The 23,235-nt window shown below is 35.4% G+C and overlaps 1 protein-coding gene across 1 annotated transcript; it reads left to right on the forward strand.

Moving 5' to 3' along the window:
- The first annotated feature begins 228 nt into the window (after window positions 1–228).
- Window positions 229–22,312, forward strand: LOC140169180 (receptor-type tyrosine-protein phosphatase F-like). Its single transcript, XM_072192441.1, has 10 exons — window positions 229–307; window positions 1,833–2,075; window positions 2,176–2,310; window positions 3,750–3,905; window positions 4,910–5,047; window positions 16,441–16,674; window positions 18,201–18,491; window positions 19,795–20,082; window positions 21,126–21,431; window positions 22,026–22,312. The coding sequence occupies exons 1-10, from the start codon at window positions 229–231 to the stop codon at window positions 22,310–22,312; spliced, it is 2,157 nt and encodes a 718-aa protein (XP_072048542.1).
- The last annotated feature ends 923 nt before the right edge of the window (window positions 22,313–23,235 follow it).

The following is a 23,235-nucleotide window of genomic DNA, read 5'->3' on the forward strand; positions in this document are numbered from 1 at the left end:
TTAAAGGGAATTTTTATATACAGGTGTTTTACGTTTCATGTTAATTTACTATTCCTAATCCACTACTCCGTTATTTATTCACCCTAAAGTAAAATGGACATGACGAGCCCGGGATGAGGCGAGGCCCTCACGAGGTCAAATATATGTCAGATGCCTACCCATAATACTAAGCGTATGATGGGCTATGTATCGTATCCCAAAAGCTACCACATAAAATCTCACGTAATCATGGTAATAGACTGCAAAGCATTCTTGGTAGGGAAGATTGTTGCAAATGGAAAAATTCAAAGCGCCCTCGCCGCATCAGGTAAACAGGTCAAATGATGTCAATGATGTAAATAACTGTAGAACCAAGCAATACCCTCCAAGTAAATGCAAGCGTTTTCACAGCAAATCAACAGGGATCGTCGAATTGAAGGTACACAAATTGGTGCAATATGATTGTCAATATAGAGGTTTATTTCTATAGGTAGGGAAAGTGTGCATAAATGTGAAAACTATGTTTTTTCAAATGGAATTTTACAGCTCTTCGGTAACGGTATGACACATACCAAGTGACCCAGGAACACAATGAAAAGGTCAATTTTCATCATTTATTTGTTCTGTTGCGTTCAACCATCTCCAACAATTTTGTCAATGTAAGTTCCTCTGGCCCTAGTGGAAGTAAAAACGGATACTATGGCCAGAGTTCTAGGGCTAGATACTCATCACCAAATAGACTGGGATAATGTCAAGGTTTTGAATCGTGAAGACAGAGAATACCCCCGCCTGGTGCGGGAGGCCCTTCAAATCAGAAAACACACTCCAGCACTCGACCGTGATCAAGGACTTGAGCTCCCTTCATTATATAATACCCTAATCCGATCAATAGAAAGGACATCAAAGGTCGAGAGCAGGACATTCAACTCCGTCAGTTCATCATTGGAGTCCTCCTGATGAGGATGTGTGTTGCACACATCGAAATATTGAGGTAACTATCTCAATATATGTTGTGTTGAATGACAGTTTAAATCTAACTTGCTTGATTATCTACCAACACGTATGAGCATACACAGTGATACATTATTCTTGATTGACAGCAAGTACAAAAAATATCCGTCAAGTGGTTTAGCTTATAATGCCCTTCGGAAGAGAGCGGTCCACAAGTGAGTGATAGTCACTAAAAGTTGCATTCGCTTTACACAGGGATCTTTGCAGGCCGTGGCATGCCCTTCTTTACTAAAACGCCAAAGTGCGAATATTTCCAGACATTTCTAAAAAATTAGGACATGTTACAAAACTATATTTTCTAGAATTTCAGAGAGTACAAAAAATACTGGCCGGTTATTTTTCACACAGTGGCGTTAACTAGGCAATGCCCTATACCTCTAACATACACTGTTTGTAGAGGTCACGCGTCAATGGTGAGAGCGCTGTGTATTGTGTATAGGAAAATGAACAGTAACTGCAGTATGCGGAGAGCCGTTACGGTCGCGGGTTATAATAAACACACGAACCCTATTTGGTCAGGGGTGACGTACAGGGCTTCAAAAGTGGTCTAAGTTTCATTATGATATAGGGGGAGAGGAGGAGGTCGTTATAAAATCCTTGAACATATTATGTTGAAGCGGAGCGAAAGTAGTGTCTTTTTGTTATAGCCATTGTAGTAAAACAGACCTACAGAAAGAAGTCTTTAAATTGCTTTAAATGGCTTTGTTATTGAGAAAACGAGTAATGCAAGCAGGGTTGAACGGAAAGTGCCATTCAAGTTGGAGGAAGAGTGCTGTTATACATACGTTTTAGGCCAAGTCATCCCTTTAAAATTCAGTCTCTGAAATATTATAATTCTAAAGGTGACCCACAATCAACACAACGGACAACGACCGCAAATGTTGGTGAGAGCATAATTCTAGAAGTAACTGCCACAAGATCTGATGTTTTATGGAACAAAGATGGAACACATAATGGCAATTGGGACAACCAAAAGCAAGTTATAATAGATCCTGTCGGCGTTGGAGATGCAGGCATTTATGAATGTTATTTCCAGGGAGAAAGAAAGCTAGGGACACAGGCTATAATGCGTCTTATAGTAAGAGGTAAGATTTTATTATATTTTACACACATTTTAGAATCGTTCGGCAAAGAATTATGCTAAACATCTAATTTAATCTGAAACTTACATTTGATAATATTTAGAGTGTTCTGCAAGGCTATGGAACCCACCTGCTTGTAACCAGAGTTGTCCATATTGCTACAACGGCGGTGTATGTGATGATAAAACGGGAGTGTGCATCTGTGCTCCTGGCTTCAGTGGAACAAGTTGTGAAACTGGTAAGAGACTAGCGCTTTTGTTGAAATAATCAAATAAGAAACCCAGAACATTGTAATAAGATTGTTATAACATTGGTTTTACAGTATTTCTCTTTTGAGCTATTTATTAACAACTCTTGATTCAAGGAAAGGACAGTACTTTTTTTTTGGGGGGGGTTAGAAAAACATATCAAACTGTATTCTGAATACGAGGGATGTCCTTCTGATATCAAATAATTTTGATTTTTTGGAAATTAGCGACATAATGCAAATTTTATGGCAAATTATTAAAAATTGATTTTTTTTTTCATATTTAACAGTCCTCGAAGTAAATTTATAAATCTAATGATAAATAAATCCAATTAACGTAAACCATCCACAGTAAAGTGCTCAATCAAGAAGGGAGCTGAATTACATTTAAAATAGACTTTAGACTTGGTGGTTTATTAAAGCATTATTAAATAATGGTAATTTTTGTCCATTCAAAAAAATCAAACTTATTTGATATCAGAAGGACATTCTTCGTATTCAGAAGGTTATTCGATATGTCTGATGTGCTCTCGTGTCCCACAAAATACTGTGCAAATGTTTATATCCCAGCCCTTAAGTTAGTTCTAACTGGCAAATTCGGTATACCAACTTGCCTAGAGGGGAACAAAACGATACAGTGTGCAGAGGGGGCAGCAAGAAATAAAGAAATAAACAAATGTAAGCATAGAAGTAGGTACAGTTGAATGGACAAAACTTACCAATTCCAAAGTCACCACAAGTGAAAACGTTTTTAAACATTTTGTGTGAAAACACAATATAACAACATTTTCAAAATGTTTTCAAAATGTTTTTGTAAAATATTTTTTGCAAACATATATAGTACGTATTTTGCTAAATATTCTATCAACACTTAAATAACGTTATGTGAGAATCTTTTGCAGTAAGTAATGTTTTTGAATATTATGAAACGCTATATACCCTTTATATACACCTTATTATTCGATGAGCAAATATTGATCATGCTTACAGGAGTATAAAACCTGCAAAAACAGTATGGACAAATACAAAAGTACATTAAAGTGCATATAATCAGACAAACTATACCAAACGACGTATCGAGCACTGCTCAGATTAAGGGACAAACAACATGCTATTTAATTAAAGAGCAAACAAAAAACTACATGTTGTATTTTGTTATTTATCATATAATAACTATATCAATATCAATGTTTCCATTTGTAAATTCATGTTTAAATGTGCTATGTGCGATGCGTTATTCATCTTTCCCTGTATATATCAATATAGTTATTCACATCACAAAGATGAGAGAATTAATATTCGCATATAAGTTCATAAGTGTTTATTATTATTATTATTATTATTATTATTATTATTATTATTATTATTAGTAGTAGTAGTAGTAGTAGTATTAGTATTAGTATTAGTATTATTATTATTACTTTCCTCAGCTTGGGGTAGAAACACTTTTGGCCAGGATGGATACTATCATTGCAGTGGACAAGAACCAAATTATTCCCCAGGATGTAGGAATAAGTTACTATGTCCTCTTGATCCAGTCGGATGTCTTTGCGCATCTGGGTTTATGGGACCTGACTGCTTGGATGGTTAGTACACATAAGTTTTTGAATACATTTACACAACGTGTTACATAATCAATTAGACAAGGTCTTTTAAAAACTCTGTTGATTCAGTTGGATCCATTTGTGTGCTTTCTTGGCTGGGATAATGATGTAGTATGTAGCAACCGTTTTCTTGCCTAAACTAATATCTACTACTAGCAATTTAAGGGGAGGCGATCTTTTGTGCGTAATTATAGAGGGCCAGGGGTCACTCTATCATTATAAAAAAATATTTGAAGAAATCAAAGAGCCCTAGGAATAAAAACTGTAGTGTAATTAATGTCAGACACAATTTCTTTTGATGAAAAAATGAAATTTTGTAATCGATCAAAAACCAAACGTTTTATACCAATTTTGAATTTAGCCTGAATCCGTAAATATGGCACCTCTCGCCTTTTTTAAGGTCAAGGCTGTTTTTAACATTATGCAGCGAACCATTGTTGAAGTTATTTCACATACATGTTCAAACCATTCAAGAGAAAGAATGTGACCATATACTGCTGAAATATCTTTTGTTGATTTCGAATGATAATGTCTTTTTTAAGGTCAAATTCATAAAATCAAAACAAAACATTGCGACGCAGATATTCCCCGACTTTTCATCAGTGTGTGTATTATTTGTTTGAGGCCTTTTCCAAAGGTTCGTGCTATTTATGCATAAAACGGCCAATTTATCTTTACAAAATGCATCATTTTTATGTCAACAAAAGGCTAAAGATAGCATATCCTTTATTATTACAGTCCTCTGATCATCTGCCTCCGTGGCCGAGCGGTAAAAACCGGGACTGATAATCAATGATGCTTGAAATCGTTGGTTCGAGTCCCATCATTGTTTTTTTTTCCTTCAAGATTCATGATCGCATTCCGAAATGAGTAACTTGTCGGTAAATCGTGTATCGTATCCTTAATGTTTGATTTCAGTTCCTTCTATAGCAGCCAAGAGAAAAAAATGTTGAAACTATTAAATAGTTACATAATTGTTAATACAGAGTGTCCAGAGGGATCATTCGGTGCTGATTGTACTCAAACCTGTCATTGTGCATCTGGAGGTAGTGACTGCGACACAGCTACAGGTGCCTGTATTAACCATGGATGTTCACTTGGATGGACTGGAAGCAACTGCCAAGGTAATCAATGGAATATTGTAGAGCTTTCTTTAACCCTAGAACAACTGAGCCATATTTTGTAACACGGACTACGAGGGGCACCCCCCCCTAATTTTCAATTATAAACCTCATTATACCGTTATATTTGATACCAATATCTATGGGTCTACCAAAATAAGTAGAAACATGCTAAAAATTGTCTCCAATGATGTCATAATGTGATCGCGCTCATGCAAATTTCCGAAATTCTTGCTATGTACAAAAGTATAGGCAAAATTGATTTTCGGCTGAAATTCTACGACTATGTGATTTTCACCGAATTTTCTCCTAAATATAAAAGCACTATTTGAACCTAAGTACAATTAGCGAAACTGGTTTTTGTTAATTGGTGTTAGCCCCGGTATCGATCGACGTTGAGGGCGTGTGCATTGGCCGTTGTCATCACAATTTGACTCCGGAATAGTTTTGATGGCCATTCTTTCAAATGAAAAATATAGTTTGCATAAATAACCACTTCTTAGGGAGTATCAGCAAGAACTTTGTTCAACTGAAGAAAGTTTAGTATCCATGGAATAAACAGGTACAATAACAGACTGGACAGTGGTCGAAATGAACTATATCGGTGTAAATTGTCAATCGTGCAGTACTCATTTGATCATACTGCATACAGTGGACATACGAAAGCACGCACGCTATAGAGTGTATGCAATAAACCCAAGCGGAACGAGAGTTGCTAAGTAACCGCTAACCGAACCATAAACACATGCATGATCAGAGAGCGAGTCTTCAATTTCCCCATAGCTTCCCACGTTGTACACACGTCAGTCGAATTTGGCGGTGTTCGTTTGTTTGTCCTCCAAGTTATAGCATTGTTCACTTTGTGTTGAACATAGTAAGTGGGCCTCACTAATGACATAAAGGTTACTGTTATATCATGTCAAGAGGCCACTTTCATGAATAAGCTAAACAGCCTATGTGGAGGAATTGTATGCATGAGCAATCACACCAATGACGTAGTAATGAATACCCTCTATAGTGATAACCGAGTGCAGCTACATGTACCGTACTGATACACATTGCGGTCTCACGACGGCCATGGCGGCTGTACAACATGCAGCGTACGTTAGATGTACGGCTGAAGCGGACCAGTTTCACCATACTAACACGGAGAAAAAGACCAGACTCATCGGAAAATTCAAAGGCAAAACAGATAAGTATTTGTCATTAATTGGTTAATTAATTCGTTGGTTGATTGATTGAATGATAGGTTGATTGAATGATTAATTGATTAATTACCATACCATAATTGGTTTGTTGATTAATTGGTTGATTAGTTGATTAGTTGATCAATTGATTAATATATAAATATGTAAATAATTTTAGTACACATGAAAAATTATCAAAAAAAAAAAATATGCTGAGAGAAAAGCTCATTCCCGTAGTTAGGAGAGCGATATTATTACACATTTATATTAAATAAATAGTTTATGATTGCTACGCTGTGTTTCACGTCTTCTCGTTCATCAGTTAATAAAGATATAAAGATAAAAATGATATTAAAAAAAAAAAAAATTAAAAAAAAAATAATAATAAATAAATAAATAAAGAAAGAAAATAAAGAAAAATAAAGAAAATAAATAGCAAATAATGAAAATAAAGTAATTAATGTTATTAAAAGAAAATCAATCTAATCTACGAATCAATCCAATCCTATATTATTATTATCACATAATTATTATCATTATTACCAATAATAAAAATGATTAATTAATAATAAACAAAGAAAGAAACAAGTATAAAATAAATAAAAACAACAGCCAAATCTACAACACGCTATTTAACAAGTTTACAATATACAACAAAAAAAAAATAAAATAAATAAATAAATAAATAAATAAATAAATAAATAAATACATAAATAAATAAATAAATAAATAAATAAATAAATAAATAAATAAATAAATAAAACGGGTGGTAAAAATGAAATAAAAGAAAAAGTGAAAAATCATCAGAGATCTAACATACTATTTAAGAACGGCGACACTTTGAACAGCTCCAAGTAGCGCTCCAAGTAGATTTAAAAAAAAAATCAATTATTCAAACAACAACAAAACAAAAAATAAATAAATACATAAATAAATAATAAACAAATAATCAAACTATTAACCCAAACACTCAAAAATAAAATTAATTTCAACTACACCTCACATTTTTTTTCCTATCAAAAAAAAAAATAATAAAAATAATAATAATAAATAAAATAAACAATAACAACATTAAAGCTCACTATTAACACTACACATCAATTTTATCACTATTTAATAACAACTACACCTCATCCCCCCCCCAAATAAATAAATCAATCAATTGAATATATGAATACAAAAGCCACCTAAGTCCATACTTTGGCCAAATTGAGTTAAGCATGGGAAATTGTTGCTATACATAGGCCTGTCATATGCATGAAAGAACAACTCAAATTCATTCTCTGTGTCTATTGGGCATGTGAAAAATAGCATGTATGAAAGAATCACCCAATTCCATGATTTGAGTCTTGTAACACATTGATTGAAATCCAGTATGTATAAAAGTCCACTTGTAACACATTCATTGCTAGAGAATGACTTTTGAACAAAAAATGGGTTTAATAAAGGAAAGTGTGTGGTTTATATTACATGGCAGAATGCTTATCGACATTATACATACCTGTGTGCTTTATTTTGTATTATCTTACTAGTGGTAATCTCATTCTAACATTGTTGTCTTTGTATATGATTCAAAAAACCACCTAAGTCCAAAATTTAAAATGAACCCCACGAAGTCCCTGAAATGCTAATCGTCATACCTAATACAGGTTAATCCACTCATTTGCACGTAAAACTTACCATATTGACCAGGTAAATCTAACTGAAGGAATTAAAACGATACACGGGTTTTTCTCTCAAAATAACTTCGCATGGACTTAGGTGGCTTTTGTATTCATGTATTCAATTGATAAATAAACAAAGAATAAATAAACTATTAACCCCCCCCAAAAAAAAAAAAAAAAAAAAAAAGGTTTTGCCATCTGAATTTTGAATAAAGATCATGTTTATCTCACAATTATCTCACAATAACGGTGAATTTATAAATCTGAAATATATTCCATTTATGGTCGCATGTCACTAATAGGTCACTAATGGGGGAGCCGTTAAATCAAAATGCTTTCCTCACATCTCACTTTTATTCTAAAAGTATAAAACCTATTGTAGAAAGTTTGGTGTCACTGAGTAGATCATTTTTTCCTTTGTCAATACAAAAAACCTCAAGTCAATCGGACAACTACTTTGTGATGCCCCCATAGGGTTGTACACAAAATTGGGAAAATATGGCAAACTTCAAAGCTTCGTATCTTAAAAAGTACAACTCGTATGGACCACAAATTGCACATATATCATCCTGGATTATAGATATACCTAGATCAATTATAGCAAACGATGAACTAATTAATTGCTTAATTAAATGCAGATTAAGACAGTTTTTCCAATACGTTACTGTAAAAAGTGTGCACGTAATGCTGCAACATTTCTAAATGCCCTATCTCTTGCCTGAGTCACCCGGCTTATTATTAAAAACTTTCGATTGATAATGTCATAAAAATCGTAAAAATTATTTGACAATTCTTAACCACCCTGTATGTTTAACACAGGGGATACCAAGCGACAGTGGACATCCCTAGTTATATTTATAATGATATCCATGTTCATGTTTGACAGTGGACATCCCTATTTATATTATTCTATAACGATATACATGTTCATGTTTGACAGTGGACATCCCTATTTATATTTACAATGATATCCATGTTCGTGTTTGACAGTGCACATCCCTATTTATATTATTTAATAATGATATCCATGTTCATGTTTGACAGTGGACATCCCTATTTATATTTATAATGATATCCATGTTCTTGTTTGACAGTGTTAATATTTATAATGATATCCATGTTCATGTTTGACAGTGGACATCCCTATTTATATTATTCTATAACGATATACATGTTCATGTTTGACAGTGGACATCCCTATTTATATTTACAATGATATCCATGTTCGTGTTTGACAGTGCACATCCCTATTTATATTATTTAATAATGATATCCATGTTCATGTTTGACAGTGGACATCCCTATTTATATTTATAATGATATCCATGTTCTTGTTTGACAGTGGACATCCCTATTTATATTATTTTATAATGATATCCATGTTCTTGTTTGACAGTGGACATCCCTATTTATATTATTTTATAATGATATCCATGTTCATGTATGACAGTGGACATCCCTATTTATATTTATAATGATATCCATGTTCATGTTTGACAGGGGATATCCCTATTTATATTATTTTATAATGTTATACATGTTCATGTTTGACAGTGGACATCCCTATTTATATTTATAATGATGTCCATGTTCATGTTTGACAGTGGACGTCACTATTTATATTATTTTATAATAAATTAAATAAATAAAAAAAAAATAAATAAATAAATAAATAAATAAATAAATAAATAAATAAATAAATAAATAAATAAATAAATAAATAAATAAATAAAACGGGTGGTAAAAATGAAATAAAAGAAAAAGTGAAAAATCATCAGAGATCTAACATACTATTTAAGAACGGCGACACTTTGAACAGCTCCAAGTAGAGCTCCAAGTAGATTTAAAAAAAAAATCAATTATTCAAACAACAACAAAACAAAAAATAAATAAATAAATAAATAAATAATAAACAAATAATCAAACTATTAACCCAAACACTCAAAAATAAAAAAATAATAAAAATAATAATAATAAATAAAATAAACAATAACAACATTAAAGCTCACTATTAACACTACACATCAATTTTATCACTATTTAATAACAACTACACCTCATCCCCCCAAATAAATAAATAAATCAATTGAATATATGAATACAAAAGCCACCTAAGTCCATACTTTGGCCAAATTGAGTTAAGCATGGGAAATTGTTGCTATACATAGGCCTGTCATATGCATGAAAGAACAACTCAAATTCATTCTCTGTGTCTATTGGGCATGTGAAAAATAGCATGTATGAAAGAATCACCCAATTCCATGATTTGAGTCGTTAAATCAAAATGCTTTCCTCACATCTCACTTTTATTCTAAAAGTATAAAACCTATTGTAGAAAGTTTGGTGTCACTGAGTAGATCATTTTTTCCTTTGTCAATACAAAAAACCTCAAGTCAATCGGACAACTACTTTGTGATGCCCCCATAGGGTTGTACACAAAATTGGGAAAATATGGCAAACTTCAAAGCTTCGTATCTTAAAAAGTACAACTCGTATGGACCACAAATTGCACATATATCATCCTGGATTATAGATATACCTAGATCAATTATAGCAAACGATGAACTAATTAATTGCTTAATTAAATGCAGATTAAGACAGTTTTTCCAATACGTTACTGTAAAAAGTGTGCACGTAATGCTGCAACATTTCTAAATGCCCTATCTCTTGCCTGAGTCACCCGGCTTATTATTAAAAACTTTCGATTGATAATGTCATAAAAATCGTAAAAATTATTTGACAATTCTTAACCACCCTGTATGTTTAACACAGGGGATACCAAGCGACAGTGGACATCCCTAGTTATATTTATAATGATATCCATGTTCATGTTTGACAGTGGACATCCCTATTTATATTATTCTATAACGATATACATGTTCATGTTTGACAGTGGACATCCCTATTTATATTTACAATGATATCCATGTTCGTGTTTGACAGTGCACATCCCTATTTATATTATTTAATAATGATATCCATGTTCATGTTTGACAGTGGACATCCCTATTTATATTTATAATGATATCCATGTTCTTGTTTGACAGTGTTAATATTTATAATGATATCCATGTTCATGTTTGACAGTGGACATCCCTATTTATATTATTCTATAACGATATACATGTTCATGTTTGACAGTGGACATCCCTATTTATATTTACAATGATATCCATGTTCGTGTTTGACAGTGCACATCCCTATTTATATTATTTAATAATGATATCCATGTTCATGTTTGACAGTGGACATCCCTATTTATATTTATAATGATATCCATGTTCTTGTTTGACAGTGGACATCCCTATTTATATTATTTTATAATGATATCCATGTTCTTGTTTGACAGTGGACATCCCTATTTATATTATTTTATAATGATATCCATGTTCATGTATGACAGTGGACATCCCTATTTATATTTATAATGATATCCATGTTCATGTTTGACAGGGGATATCCCTATTTATATTATTTTATAATGTTATACATGTTCATGTTTGACAGTGGACATCCCTATTTATATTTATAATGATGTCCATGTTCATGTTTGACAGTGGACGTCACTATTTATATTATTTTATAATGATATCCATGTTCATGTTTGACAGTGGACATCCCTATTTATATTATTTTATAATGATATCCATGTTCATGTTTGACAATGTTATCGGATGGGAACCCTATTTTTCTCGTTTGGGTTTCCGGTTGTCGCTTCTTGGGGTACCGGTGACACCTAACTTCGGTGCGTTGGTGGGAGATGTGCGATCTTGCACTCGATTCACTAATTTCAATTTTGGTCTGATAAATTGGGGGATGAGACTGTCAGTCGGACCTTCCACTTTTCATAATCCACATTCATGCTTATTAGGACAATAGCTAATTTTCTTTTTCTTTTCTACAGATAATGTCATGCCGAAACGCAAACAAGGAAGTTCAGCAAAGAAAGACGCAAACAAAGAAGTTCAGCAAAGAAAGACGCAAACAAGGAAGTTCAGCAAAGAAAGACAGCAGCAAGCGTCCGCTCTCATGGCGTTAGCGGCGCAGTTAATAACAAACCACTAAATGCTATAACACAAATCCACCAGAAATCACAGGACAGGCGTCGTCCTTGCCTGGTGAGCTAGGGGTGGTAGTACTGGGGGAAGTACTTGGACTGAAAGCGGCCCGCAACTGCCCGGGGTTAGGGCTGGTCAGGCAGCTTCTCCCACAGAAGGTTGATCTCCCATAGGGGAGAATGCAGCAAGGCGCATCCTATGCCGTTTTTGACACATCTATCAAACATGCACGAAATCAGGATGTACCCCACTCATGATATCAGGAACCATTGCATGCGCCAAGAGTAAGTCAATGCAACAGGGGCTTGTCATTTGTCTTTACGTATGGGAATGCCTCCATTTGAACAATATTGGTCTATACGCAGTTTATACTCACCATAAGGAGAGCGATCGAGTTGTTTTTGCTAGTTCAAAGGTCTTCTTTTATTAGGACTCATGGTTTCGGCCCTTGCGGGGTTGGTGGCCGGGAATTCTAATTGCACGAATCCGGATTGGCGCACCTCGAATCCCCGGTTGGCCCCTTCGGGAACAAATAGGGGTTGGGAAAAAAACTTTTAAGCTTTTAGGGACTATTGTGATTTGCTACAAATTGTTTTATTTAGTCGTCCGTGTAGTATGGCGACAGCATAAACATTGTGTAAGTACATGTTGAAAGTATATGTTTTTATTCGTTCGCCTGTGTATCACGGTGACAGTTGGTAATTTAGAATTGTGCTCTTGTGTTTAACATTGCACAGATAGCCTGTGTATATACGGCTTTGTGTTTTATGTGTTTTTTATTCAGTATTATTGAGCCATAAAATTATTCCGTGGTCATTCCGCACAAAAGTTTGGTTGTTTTGTGTCTTTCTTCTTTGTCGTCGATATCCGGGGCTAAGTACAATTAGCGAAACTGTTTTTTGTTAATTGGTGTTAGCCCCGGTATCGATCGACGTTGAGGGCGTGTGCATTGGCCGTTGTCATCACAATTTGACTCCGGAATAGTTTTGATGGCCATTCTTTCAAATGAAAGCCCACCCTACCCGCCCTTGTTTCGTTTCGGGAAAAAAGGGGTGGGGCGTTGAGGGCCTACTTTTTGGAGCCTGAGCGGTTTTCAGATTATTCACGTTGGAGGGGACGCGCCCCCTTTGGGAACAAATAGGGGTTGGGAAAAAACTTTTAAGCTTTTAGGGACTATTGTGATTTGCTACAAATTGTTTTATTTAGTCGTCCGTGTAGTATGGCGACAGCATAAACATTGTGTAAGTACATGTTGAAAGTATATGTTTTTATTCGTTCGCCTGTGTATCACGGTGACAGTTGGTAATTCAGAATTGTGCTCTTGTGTTTAACATTGCACAGATAGCCTGTGTATATACGGCTTTGTGTTTTATGTGTTTTTTATTCAGTATTATTGAGCCATAAAATTATTCCGTGGTCATTCCGCACAAAAGTTTGGTTGTTTTGTGTCTTTCTTCTTTGTCGTCGATATCCGGGGCTAACAAGTAAAACGTCAGTAGCTGGAATAAATTTACAAGAGCGAAATGCAAATCGTGAATTTTACTGTAGACTCGAGCGGTGGGTCGGCACTGGACCCATATGGTAATTTTTGATGACCGGTCCAACCCCCGGGTAAGGTGCTGCGGTAAAATTGGTATCACTAAAATGACCGAAAAGGATGGATCTACCATTAGCTAGGTCGTTTGAGCGTAAACACGCGCATTTTTTTTTTTTTGACGGATAAAAAAAATATCTTATTGAATCAGGCAAATTAACTATATTTGTAAATAGTCAGAGCAACTGGACTATTCCAGTTGAAATCCATCATACACCCCCTATGGAAAACATCATTAGACATTATATGAATCTTCCGCACAGGGAGTGTGAATTTTAAATGTGTGACTCCATTTGAAATCTACGCCCCCTGTGTGGGACATGAAGGTCATGTATAAAATTGTGTACGTATTTTTAAGTCCCACATAGAACTTCACGTTAAATGGCCAAATAGCCAGTGGGGTTTCTGTCACTTTGCATCGAAATTTCGGCTTATAATGCACAGAAACCATTCCTGATGACAGTAATTACTATTATTATTTCAGCATTGTTATTCTTTGTCTGCCTAAAATAATAGACAATCTGTCAAGTAAGTGATTATTATCTCTTTCACGATTTTTTTTTTACTTTTTCTTCTTTTCCAATTCATCATTCTTCGGATATCACAGAGTGTGGTAAGTAATTAAATTGTATGTAACATTATAAGTAAATCAGACACTTTTTGATATATAATTTCTTTCTTGCGTTCTTTCCTTTTTTCCGACAACTATCCATTTCTTCATCTTGAACATATTGTAGAGAGGCCGCACTGGTCATTACACAGTTCTAAATATAATTTATGTTATGTTATTAATGCAGATGCTAGTATAATAAACATTAATGCGTCTGCTGTCTCGTCAACATCGCTTCAAATCTCGTGGGGGACTACAGTTATGGCGGAGACCTACATTGTAGAATACGAGCTAACCAATATAGATAATTGCAAAGATGTACAAGGAAATCGTACAGTTTTTTCAACAGGACCAGAAACGTCTGTAACAATCCACTGGATTGGAGCCATATTCCACATATAATGTATTTGTTTCCTCGTCTGAGACATGGCCTCCGTGTGCTATATCCAGTGATAATACGATTGACGAAACAGGAGAAGGAGGTCAGTATAATGCATAAATATTCCTATTGTCCAAAATAGTCAGTAGAATATTTAAAGCCATAACGTACGATTTTCATAAAATCAAATGTTTACTCAAACAGCTAACATAATAAGGCAAAAAACAAGATTACGTAAAAGAAACCACGCTGGCTATTTTGAATGTTTAACAGGAAGTTCTGGGGGGGGGGGGACTTAAAAGCCCATTCAGTAATTTGCTCATCCGGACGATCGTAAAAGTCATCAAAATTCTGATTTTGCTATCTTTGTCATTGTCAAAGATGTACTAACATAGCCTGCCAGTGGTTCAGCCGAAAGCCGTGTATTTCCCAGCAAACACAAAACGTTTTCGACATCATTCGCAAAAGGTTATAAAAGGTGGTCAGAAAACGTTTAAATGTCGGGTTATATGAAGGGTATATTAAGAGTATAAAACGTTTTCATAACCTTAAAAAACGTTTTTTGATAATCTAATGCTCAGCAAACAGAAATGATTTACAGAAAACGTTTAAATGTCGGGTTATATAGAGGGTATAAAAACGTTTTAATAACATTCCAAAAACATTCTTGAAAACTTGATACAAAACACTCTAAACAGAATGTTATTTTGGGGTTGAAAACATATTTTGCGAAAAATGTTTGCCCAAAATATTTTTCAATAACGTTATAACCCGTTATAAAAGCCCGTTTTGGGGGAACATTTTCGAGAATCTTGCGTGAGAAAACACTGCTTTGTTACATTATCGATATCTTGATTGAGGAACATTAATTTTGACATCTAACTACCAACAATATTTCTCAACTGTCCGTCAAATACTCTACCATTTGATTTTCATTCCAAATTGAAGCTACTTTTGCAAAAAAACCCGAGTTTTTTCGTCATCGATGCGTCCGACTTTGCGGGGGCAATGCGCTTGTTTATCATAACAGCCTGTATGCACTATTGAATATCATAGTCAGTTTGAGACTCCATGGAAAGAAGTATGATATACGGTTGTTAAGATGATGACGCATTTCATCGTAATTTCTACTGACCAGATGGCTACAAACCGTATATTTAACATGTGGAGTGCTGAGCGACGATGGCAACAAAAGATATCGCGGCATATTCAATAGATCGTATAATTAAAGTTTAAAATTTGATAAACATAATCTTGATCATTCCAGTGCATACAGGTTGAATATACTTATATGCGTAGAATTTTCATAATAAAGTAATAGAAACAGGGACGTTGTCTAGCCAGTAAAACCATATTTAAAACCTATGTTTCATTTTTTTTTCTGGCGACAGTTACCCATAGTGTTGTATATTATCATAAAGAATAAGTCTTCAAATTATCTGGAATTATTATTATTATCATCATCATCATTATTATTATTAATATCGTCGGTCGCAACACATAGTGGCGCACGTGAAGGACAAAATACGTTTTCGAGCAATCCGTTTTTGAAGGATATGTTACTAGAAACAGAGTCAATACTCCTCCACTGTTATCTCCCAGTGGCCCGGTTACATTTGAAATTGAAGTTTAAGGTTCAAACTATTAAACTTTGTCTTTAATTCTTTGTCGTTAACAAGGAATAGATATTATAGGATAATAGCTAGCTTTAAAACTATACGCCACTATGTGAAACGGAAAATTTGGAAAATCACTCTACGCCACTATGTGTTGCGACCGACGATATTATTGTTGTTCTTGTTGTTGTTCTTGTTGTTGTTGTTATCACTTTTATTATTATCTTCATTATGGATATTATTAAGCCCCCTCGAAAGTACCTGGTAATATTCTAATAACTTTCCAAGGGACGACGACGTTAACATTTGCGTGGGACGAAGTGGAATGTGGAAGTAGAGGCGGAATTCATACTTACAAATACAGTATAAATACGGCACCACCAACTACTGGGACAACGACAAGTACCAGTCAAGTGATAGACAATCTGTTACCATGCACAACGTACGAATTCCAAGTAAAAGCGTCCACGTCAGCAGGGGATGGACCACAGACCAATATCACTGCATCGACTCAAGATCAAGGTAATTTTTGAACTTAATGTGTTGAATATCGAAACGGGTGTTGATGTTACTGTGTTGGTAAAACTTGTTGTTTTTCCCCATAAATGTTACTAAATTTTCCTCTTTATTCAGGGGAGTGGGGGTATTTAAATGGCCAATCTGATGATAGTATCTTCCTTTACAACCATATAACTATCAAATCAACCTTCTTGTCACTTCATGCTTCATAAATTGGCAAAGCTGCGTTGAGGAAAGGATGGCGCCTGTCTGCCGTATCTTTGCCCCCATTAAAAAGGGAAATGGAAACGAAGGGTGGATATGGCAAAATAGAAGAGGAAAAGGTGAAAAAATAGAAACGATATTAATGGATTGCCCTTAATTGAATTGGTCTGTGATATTTTTGGGGTAAAGTCGGCATCATTTCAACACCCGTACACACACCTGGAAAGTACACTTTTTGTTAAAAGCAATAGTACATAAGTTTTAATGTTCAATATCTATCAACTTCTCAGACTATTTTGGACACCGAATACACTTTTTGACTTAAGGGCTGGGATAGCAACGTTTGCACACTATTTCTCTGTGGGACACGAGAGCACATCAGACATATTGAATTGCATTCCGAATACGAAGAATGTACTTCTGATATCAAATAATTTAGATTTTTTTTTAAATCCACGATATAATACAAATTGTATTGCAAAGTAAAATATCTAAATCTAATTATATTTACTTAAAGATAAAGTGTATATAGCTGGAAGGGAAAGCCGACGATCATTTGAAAAGATATACATTTCTTTCCCAAAAAGAACTAAAAAAGTTTTGGAACAAATCTTCAATACGAAAGGTCAAATTTTTCAAATGATCGTCGGCTTTTCCTCCCAGCTACATACAATTTAAGTACATATCATTATATTTATAAATTTTACTTCGAGGACTGTTAAATATGAAAACTAAAAAATATAAATTTTTAATAATTTGCCATAAAATTTGTATTATGTTGCCTATTTCAAAAAATCAAAACTATTTGCTATCAGAAGGACATTCCTCGTATTCAAAATGCAATTATTCCATATGTCTGATGTGCTCTCACGTCCCACAAAAATACTGTGCAAACGTTACTATCTGATTTAGAGTATTTGTTGGTTAATATCCCCGTTAGAGATCCCATGCGTTTTTTTTTTATTATTTGACACTGGAGTACACTCTTTTGGGTTACGCAATACGAGTGTAAAATATTTGTAGCAAATGGCCTCAACTGGCCCTTCAATTTTGTCATTATTTGCTTATGCTGTTAACACCCGTACTCTTTTTGTTCAAAACAAAGCAACTAGTTCCACGTAATTGACTTTTTAATTTCAAACTAAGTGTGTGTGATAGTGGTGTAAAAATGTTCCACAAAATGACCTTTAGACAGCCCATGCATCTCACAAGAGTGACGCGATGGTGTCAATTTTTTATAAATGCTGCCTATGCCCATGCAAAAACACGTACTGATAAATAGGTAAAACAAAGCAATATTGATCTGATTACTATTAATTGTGCAGTGCCAGAGGTGTTAGGATTAATTGTATCCCAGGTTTCAGATGAATCAGGCAAACTTGACGTCAGTTGGGATCCAGATCCTTGTGCTGAGCAATACTCTGTTTACTACCAGCTTATCAACCGTGACCAATGTGACAACCAATATGTACCAATGGAACAGTATTGGGGTGGCAGCGAAACGTCGATTATTATCGATGGTTTACTAGCTTACTCTACTTATGATGTTATTGTACGCGCTATCAATAGTATGGGCTACAGTGAAAGTACGGCAATGGATACAACGTATATCACAGGTATTATAAGGTTTTGTGAGATTTTATGCTTAACTTAAGTCTTTAGAAACCACACATCCTATCTCCGGGCACGTTACCGCATCTGGAACTGGTATCTAATCTGATACTTCTAACTCTTTAAGCTTCGCTTCAATAAACCGAGTTTTATTCAAGTGAAATATTTCAAATATATTAAAATAAAAAAATTCAAATATTTTAACCTCACGATAAATTTGTGCGGAATGTACAAAACAAAAGAAAATCTTTTACTAGACACTAACACCCCGCCGCCAACGGCCAATACGCGTAGCGAGCTAGGAACAAAATCGGGTAATTCTGATGATATATGGCATTGTACAGAGAATTTCCCATATGACTTTGTCATGAGATAGCAAGATAACGGGGCGGTCATTAGCTCAAATAACCGGATATACATGAAGATAGATTATTAAAAAGCTTCGATATTGGCTATTGCCATATTAAATTTATACACAAAAATCTATAATAAATGATAAAGACGAACAAGAAAAAACTGGTTGTGGTGAGTGGTAGGCCTATATAATATGAAAACTAATGTCACAAATTAGTATCGGAACGTGTACTAGTGGAGCTTGGCAGTGCGAATGCTCTCGGGTTTTTTTCACAAAGCAGCATAAAGGGGACGATATTTGATATTAATATGTAATTTTAAAGACAATCCATATCAAAAACTAATAGTTTTGCCTTCATTTAAATGGAGTGTTTTGAACAATTTTATTCCCTTTAGAGAATTTATTATTGCTAATATAAATATGTAAACATTACTTTATCTTCATTTTCTATGGGGTGTGTGAGCCTGGGGGTGGGGTGGTCGTGGGGGGGGTGGTGCTGCATATCAAACCTAATACCCTTGAACATAGGCGCCATGGCTACAGAGCTATTATGTGCTCTGTAAGCAGGCGCACCTGTACGCCCTAATAACCCCAAACCAAGTCATGTAGTCACAACAGGCTCAAAAACCATTGCACATCTGGATTTGCCTGTGCTGTTATCAAAAAGTGCATCAAATGTACTTTGTACAGAGCAGTATTTCTTATATTATTTTTTTGGCCTTTATTCAACTCGTATCTCAAAATCTAGAACAGTTTATAAAATGACTCTTGAAGTCATGATGTCGATTGAGTTCAACCGGTTTTGTATTACTAAGTAACGCAAGATCTCAAGTTGCCTCTGCGAAGTAAACTTGACAAAGTTAGAAAACGTCGATGGATCCAAACAATTACATGTAACGGCGTCATCCTTACCGATACACAAGAATAACAAGACTAAACATTTTGTTTTTCAGCCCCCTCTGGGCCACCGGCAGATGTTCGGAACTCATCAAGAACGAACACGTCACTTTCATTTGAATGGGATAGGGTCCTGTGTGGTAAACGAGGAGGCCCAAACATCTTCCTGTATGAATTGAGGGATGTCAACAGTAATCCTATCAACTCTGGGTCCACGCCGGATATATACGTTACATTTATGGACTTAGATTCGTGTACGGAGTACCAATTTAGAGTGAAGGCTTCAAACGACGTTGGTGACGGTTTATTTTCAAATTATGTTATCTGGGAAACTGATAATGGCGGTAAGATGAATAACTAGACCTACTGTGGCTCAAGAACCACGAATATCAGGTGGTGACTTCTGACCTCATTTGGCCTTTAACATCATCTTGACGTTTTCATGTTCCCCTCACATCAAGGATAATTTTCACCAAGTTTAAGCACCTCATATCAAGGATTCTTTGCACCAAGTTTCGGGCCCATTTCAACATTTGACATCATTTAACCTTTGACCTCGGGTAACTTCATAACTTGAAAAGTACAAACATGATATTGCTATGGCGTAATATAGGCCAATTTTGTTATTTCTAGTTTAAAATCCTCGATTTCAACCGGATTTGTTGCTAAATATTACAGGGATGACTAATTATAACTTATACCAAGTTTAGAATATACAGCCGTAGGACAACCAGTAATTTCTACATAAAATCCACAAATCAATGATGAAGGCTATGGTTTACACGTTGTTGTGTACGTATTAGATCCCGCATATAACTCTTTATGTAGCGGTTAACACTTTTTGGATTTAGTCAAACAGCTGTAAATATATACCTGTTTTGAGGGATATATCGATTGTTTCAGAACATGCAAGTATTGTAAATAATTGGTAATGAAATGGTACCAGGATTTTCAAACGCCGTTTACTCATCACAGCAATATTGCGTATTCGGCACCCTGCCGTGTTAATAACGACATGTATAAAATCAACAATCTAATATTGTGGCAATGTTGAATTTATCAGGATCTAAATAAAGCACGTGCAAATTTTATGCTTCAACGCAAGGAAAGTGGGTCAACGATTGAAATACGTGATTATGTAGAATGTATTTGGATACATGTACTTATAATAATGATAATAAACACAGCCAAATTAAAAAGTCGCAACTAGTTCCATCCCCATTTAATCAGAGTGGTGACTTTTTTAATTTGGCTGTGTTTATTATCATTATTATAAGTACATGTATCCAATTACATTCTGCATAATCACGTATTTCAATCGTTGACCCACTCAAATGTATATGCATGTACATTCACCCGAACTGTCATTACTTCATTCCAATTCCAGTTCTTGAACCAGTACAAAATCTCCAGACAAGCGCGATAACATCAGGTACATGGACTCTATTGTGGGATGCAGACATTGGGAGCAAATGCAAAGCAGATGAATACTTTATAGAGTACGCACTGATTAACATGGACCAATGCGAGACCTACACGGATCCAATGCGAACTTCATTCGGAAGGGTCCCAGATACAACGGTAGAAATAGATGGACTGCAATCACATTCTACTTACCAAGTATACGTGTATCCTATGAATGATTTTGGGACTGGGGAAGAAAGACAATTGGAAGACTCTACCAAGGATTCAGGTAATATATAATACATCGAATATCAAATGCTCTAATAATTATATGTTTGATTTACGGACTAAAATGACCTTCGCATACGTAATCCTTTAAACGAGAAAGTGATTTCTACACCTATCCTTTATTTGAACCCAACGAGGGCGACAACCACCTAGCGAACTTAAAGTAAAATAAACTAATTTACTGTTACTTTTACCATTATGCACGCACATTTCAGCAAGTCTTCTATTTATTGATTAAAATATTATTATTCTCTGGTTACATTTAGACCACTTTCCAGACTATCTACTTATCTGTGTTGTCTACATCTCGTCTAATATCGGAAGCAATAATATGAACTATTGAAAGTAATACACAGTGCCTAAATATGGTTTTGAATCGAGAAGGTTTATTCCTTTGTTAAAGCTAATTCAATTTTGACGGCATTCTAATATTTCCAACAACATAAAATGAAGATACCTCAAAAACTACAATATCAATTCTTTACATGCCTCAACACTTTGCAAGAAAGAAAGAAAATATACAAAGCAACAAATTTCATATTTTGTCTGATCCTATCAAACATAATTATTCATATTAATCTCGCTTATGTTCCAGCTCCATCTGGAAAGCCCGAAAAATTAACTGTTGTGGAAATTGGAAAGACTTTCTTATCATACGAATGGGATCAACCACAATGCGGTTCTCGCAATGGAATTATCAGTCTGTATAAATATACACTTACACCTGGTGAGGAAGGATCCATAGATGAAACTTCTGTTAATATGACAAACTTGACTCCGTGTACTTTGTTCACATTTAGCATTTTGGCTATCAACGATCAGGGTGAAGGTCCGTCCCGTTCCGTCGAAAGAGCAACTAAGAGTGATGGTATGTTGACGTAGTTATTGTATTGTTTCTGCTGCTCTTGATTTGTTTAGTTCAATTAACCCTAACCGCCTAAGGGCTTTTTTGGCGACGGGAAGGGAAAGAAGGAAGGAATAAAGAGAGAAAAGAAGGAAAGAAGTTGTTTGCTCTGGTGGGATTCGAACCCGAGACCCCTCGCATGCCAGGCACCGGGGTCGGCGACACTTTGCCACGGGTCTTGGGCTTTGCTGGCCAGCGAAACCGTGCCTATATATCACTTAGGGCGATTGCGTCATCACACCACGTGGGATGCATGCACGAACAGCGCATATATCAAGTAGTATTTTGTAGTATACCGTCCTGTTAGGGTTAAGGAAGCCTATATTGAGTTTCGGTAGTGGTAACCTAACCCTAAACGCCTAAGGGCTTTTGGGCGACGGGAAGGGAAAGAAGGAAGGAATAAAGAGAGAAAAGAAGGAAAGATGTTGTTTGCTCTGGGTGGGATTCGAACCCGAGACCCCTCGCATGCCAGGCACCGGGGTCGGCGACACTTTGCCACGGGTCTTGGGCTTCGCTGGCCAGCAAAACCGTGCCTATATATCACTTAGGGCGATTACGTCATCACACCACGTGTGATGCATGCACGAACAGCGCATATATCAAGTAGTATTTTGTAGTATACCGTCCTGTTAGGGTTAAAGAAGCCTATATTGAGTTTCGATAGTGGTAACCTAACCCTAACCGCCTAAGGGCTTTTTGGCGACGCTTTGCCACGGGTCTTGGGCTTCGCTGGCCAGCAACACCGTGCCTATATATCACTTAGGGCGATTACGTCGTCACACCACGTGTGATGCATGCACGAACAGCGCATCAAGTAGTATTTTGTAGTATACCGTCCTGTTAGGGTTAAAGAGAAATGTAAAGAGTTCATCATCATAACTTATAAGCAACTCTTCAAAAA

This window comes from Amphiura filiformis, chromosome 1 (genome assembly GCF_039555335.1).
Source record: "Amphiura filiformis chromosome 1, Afil_fr2py, whole genome shotgun sequence".
NCBI lineage: Eukaryota > Metazoa > Echinodermata > Ophiuroidea > Amphilepidida > Amphiuridae > Amphiura > Amphiura filiformis.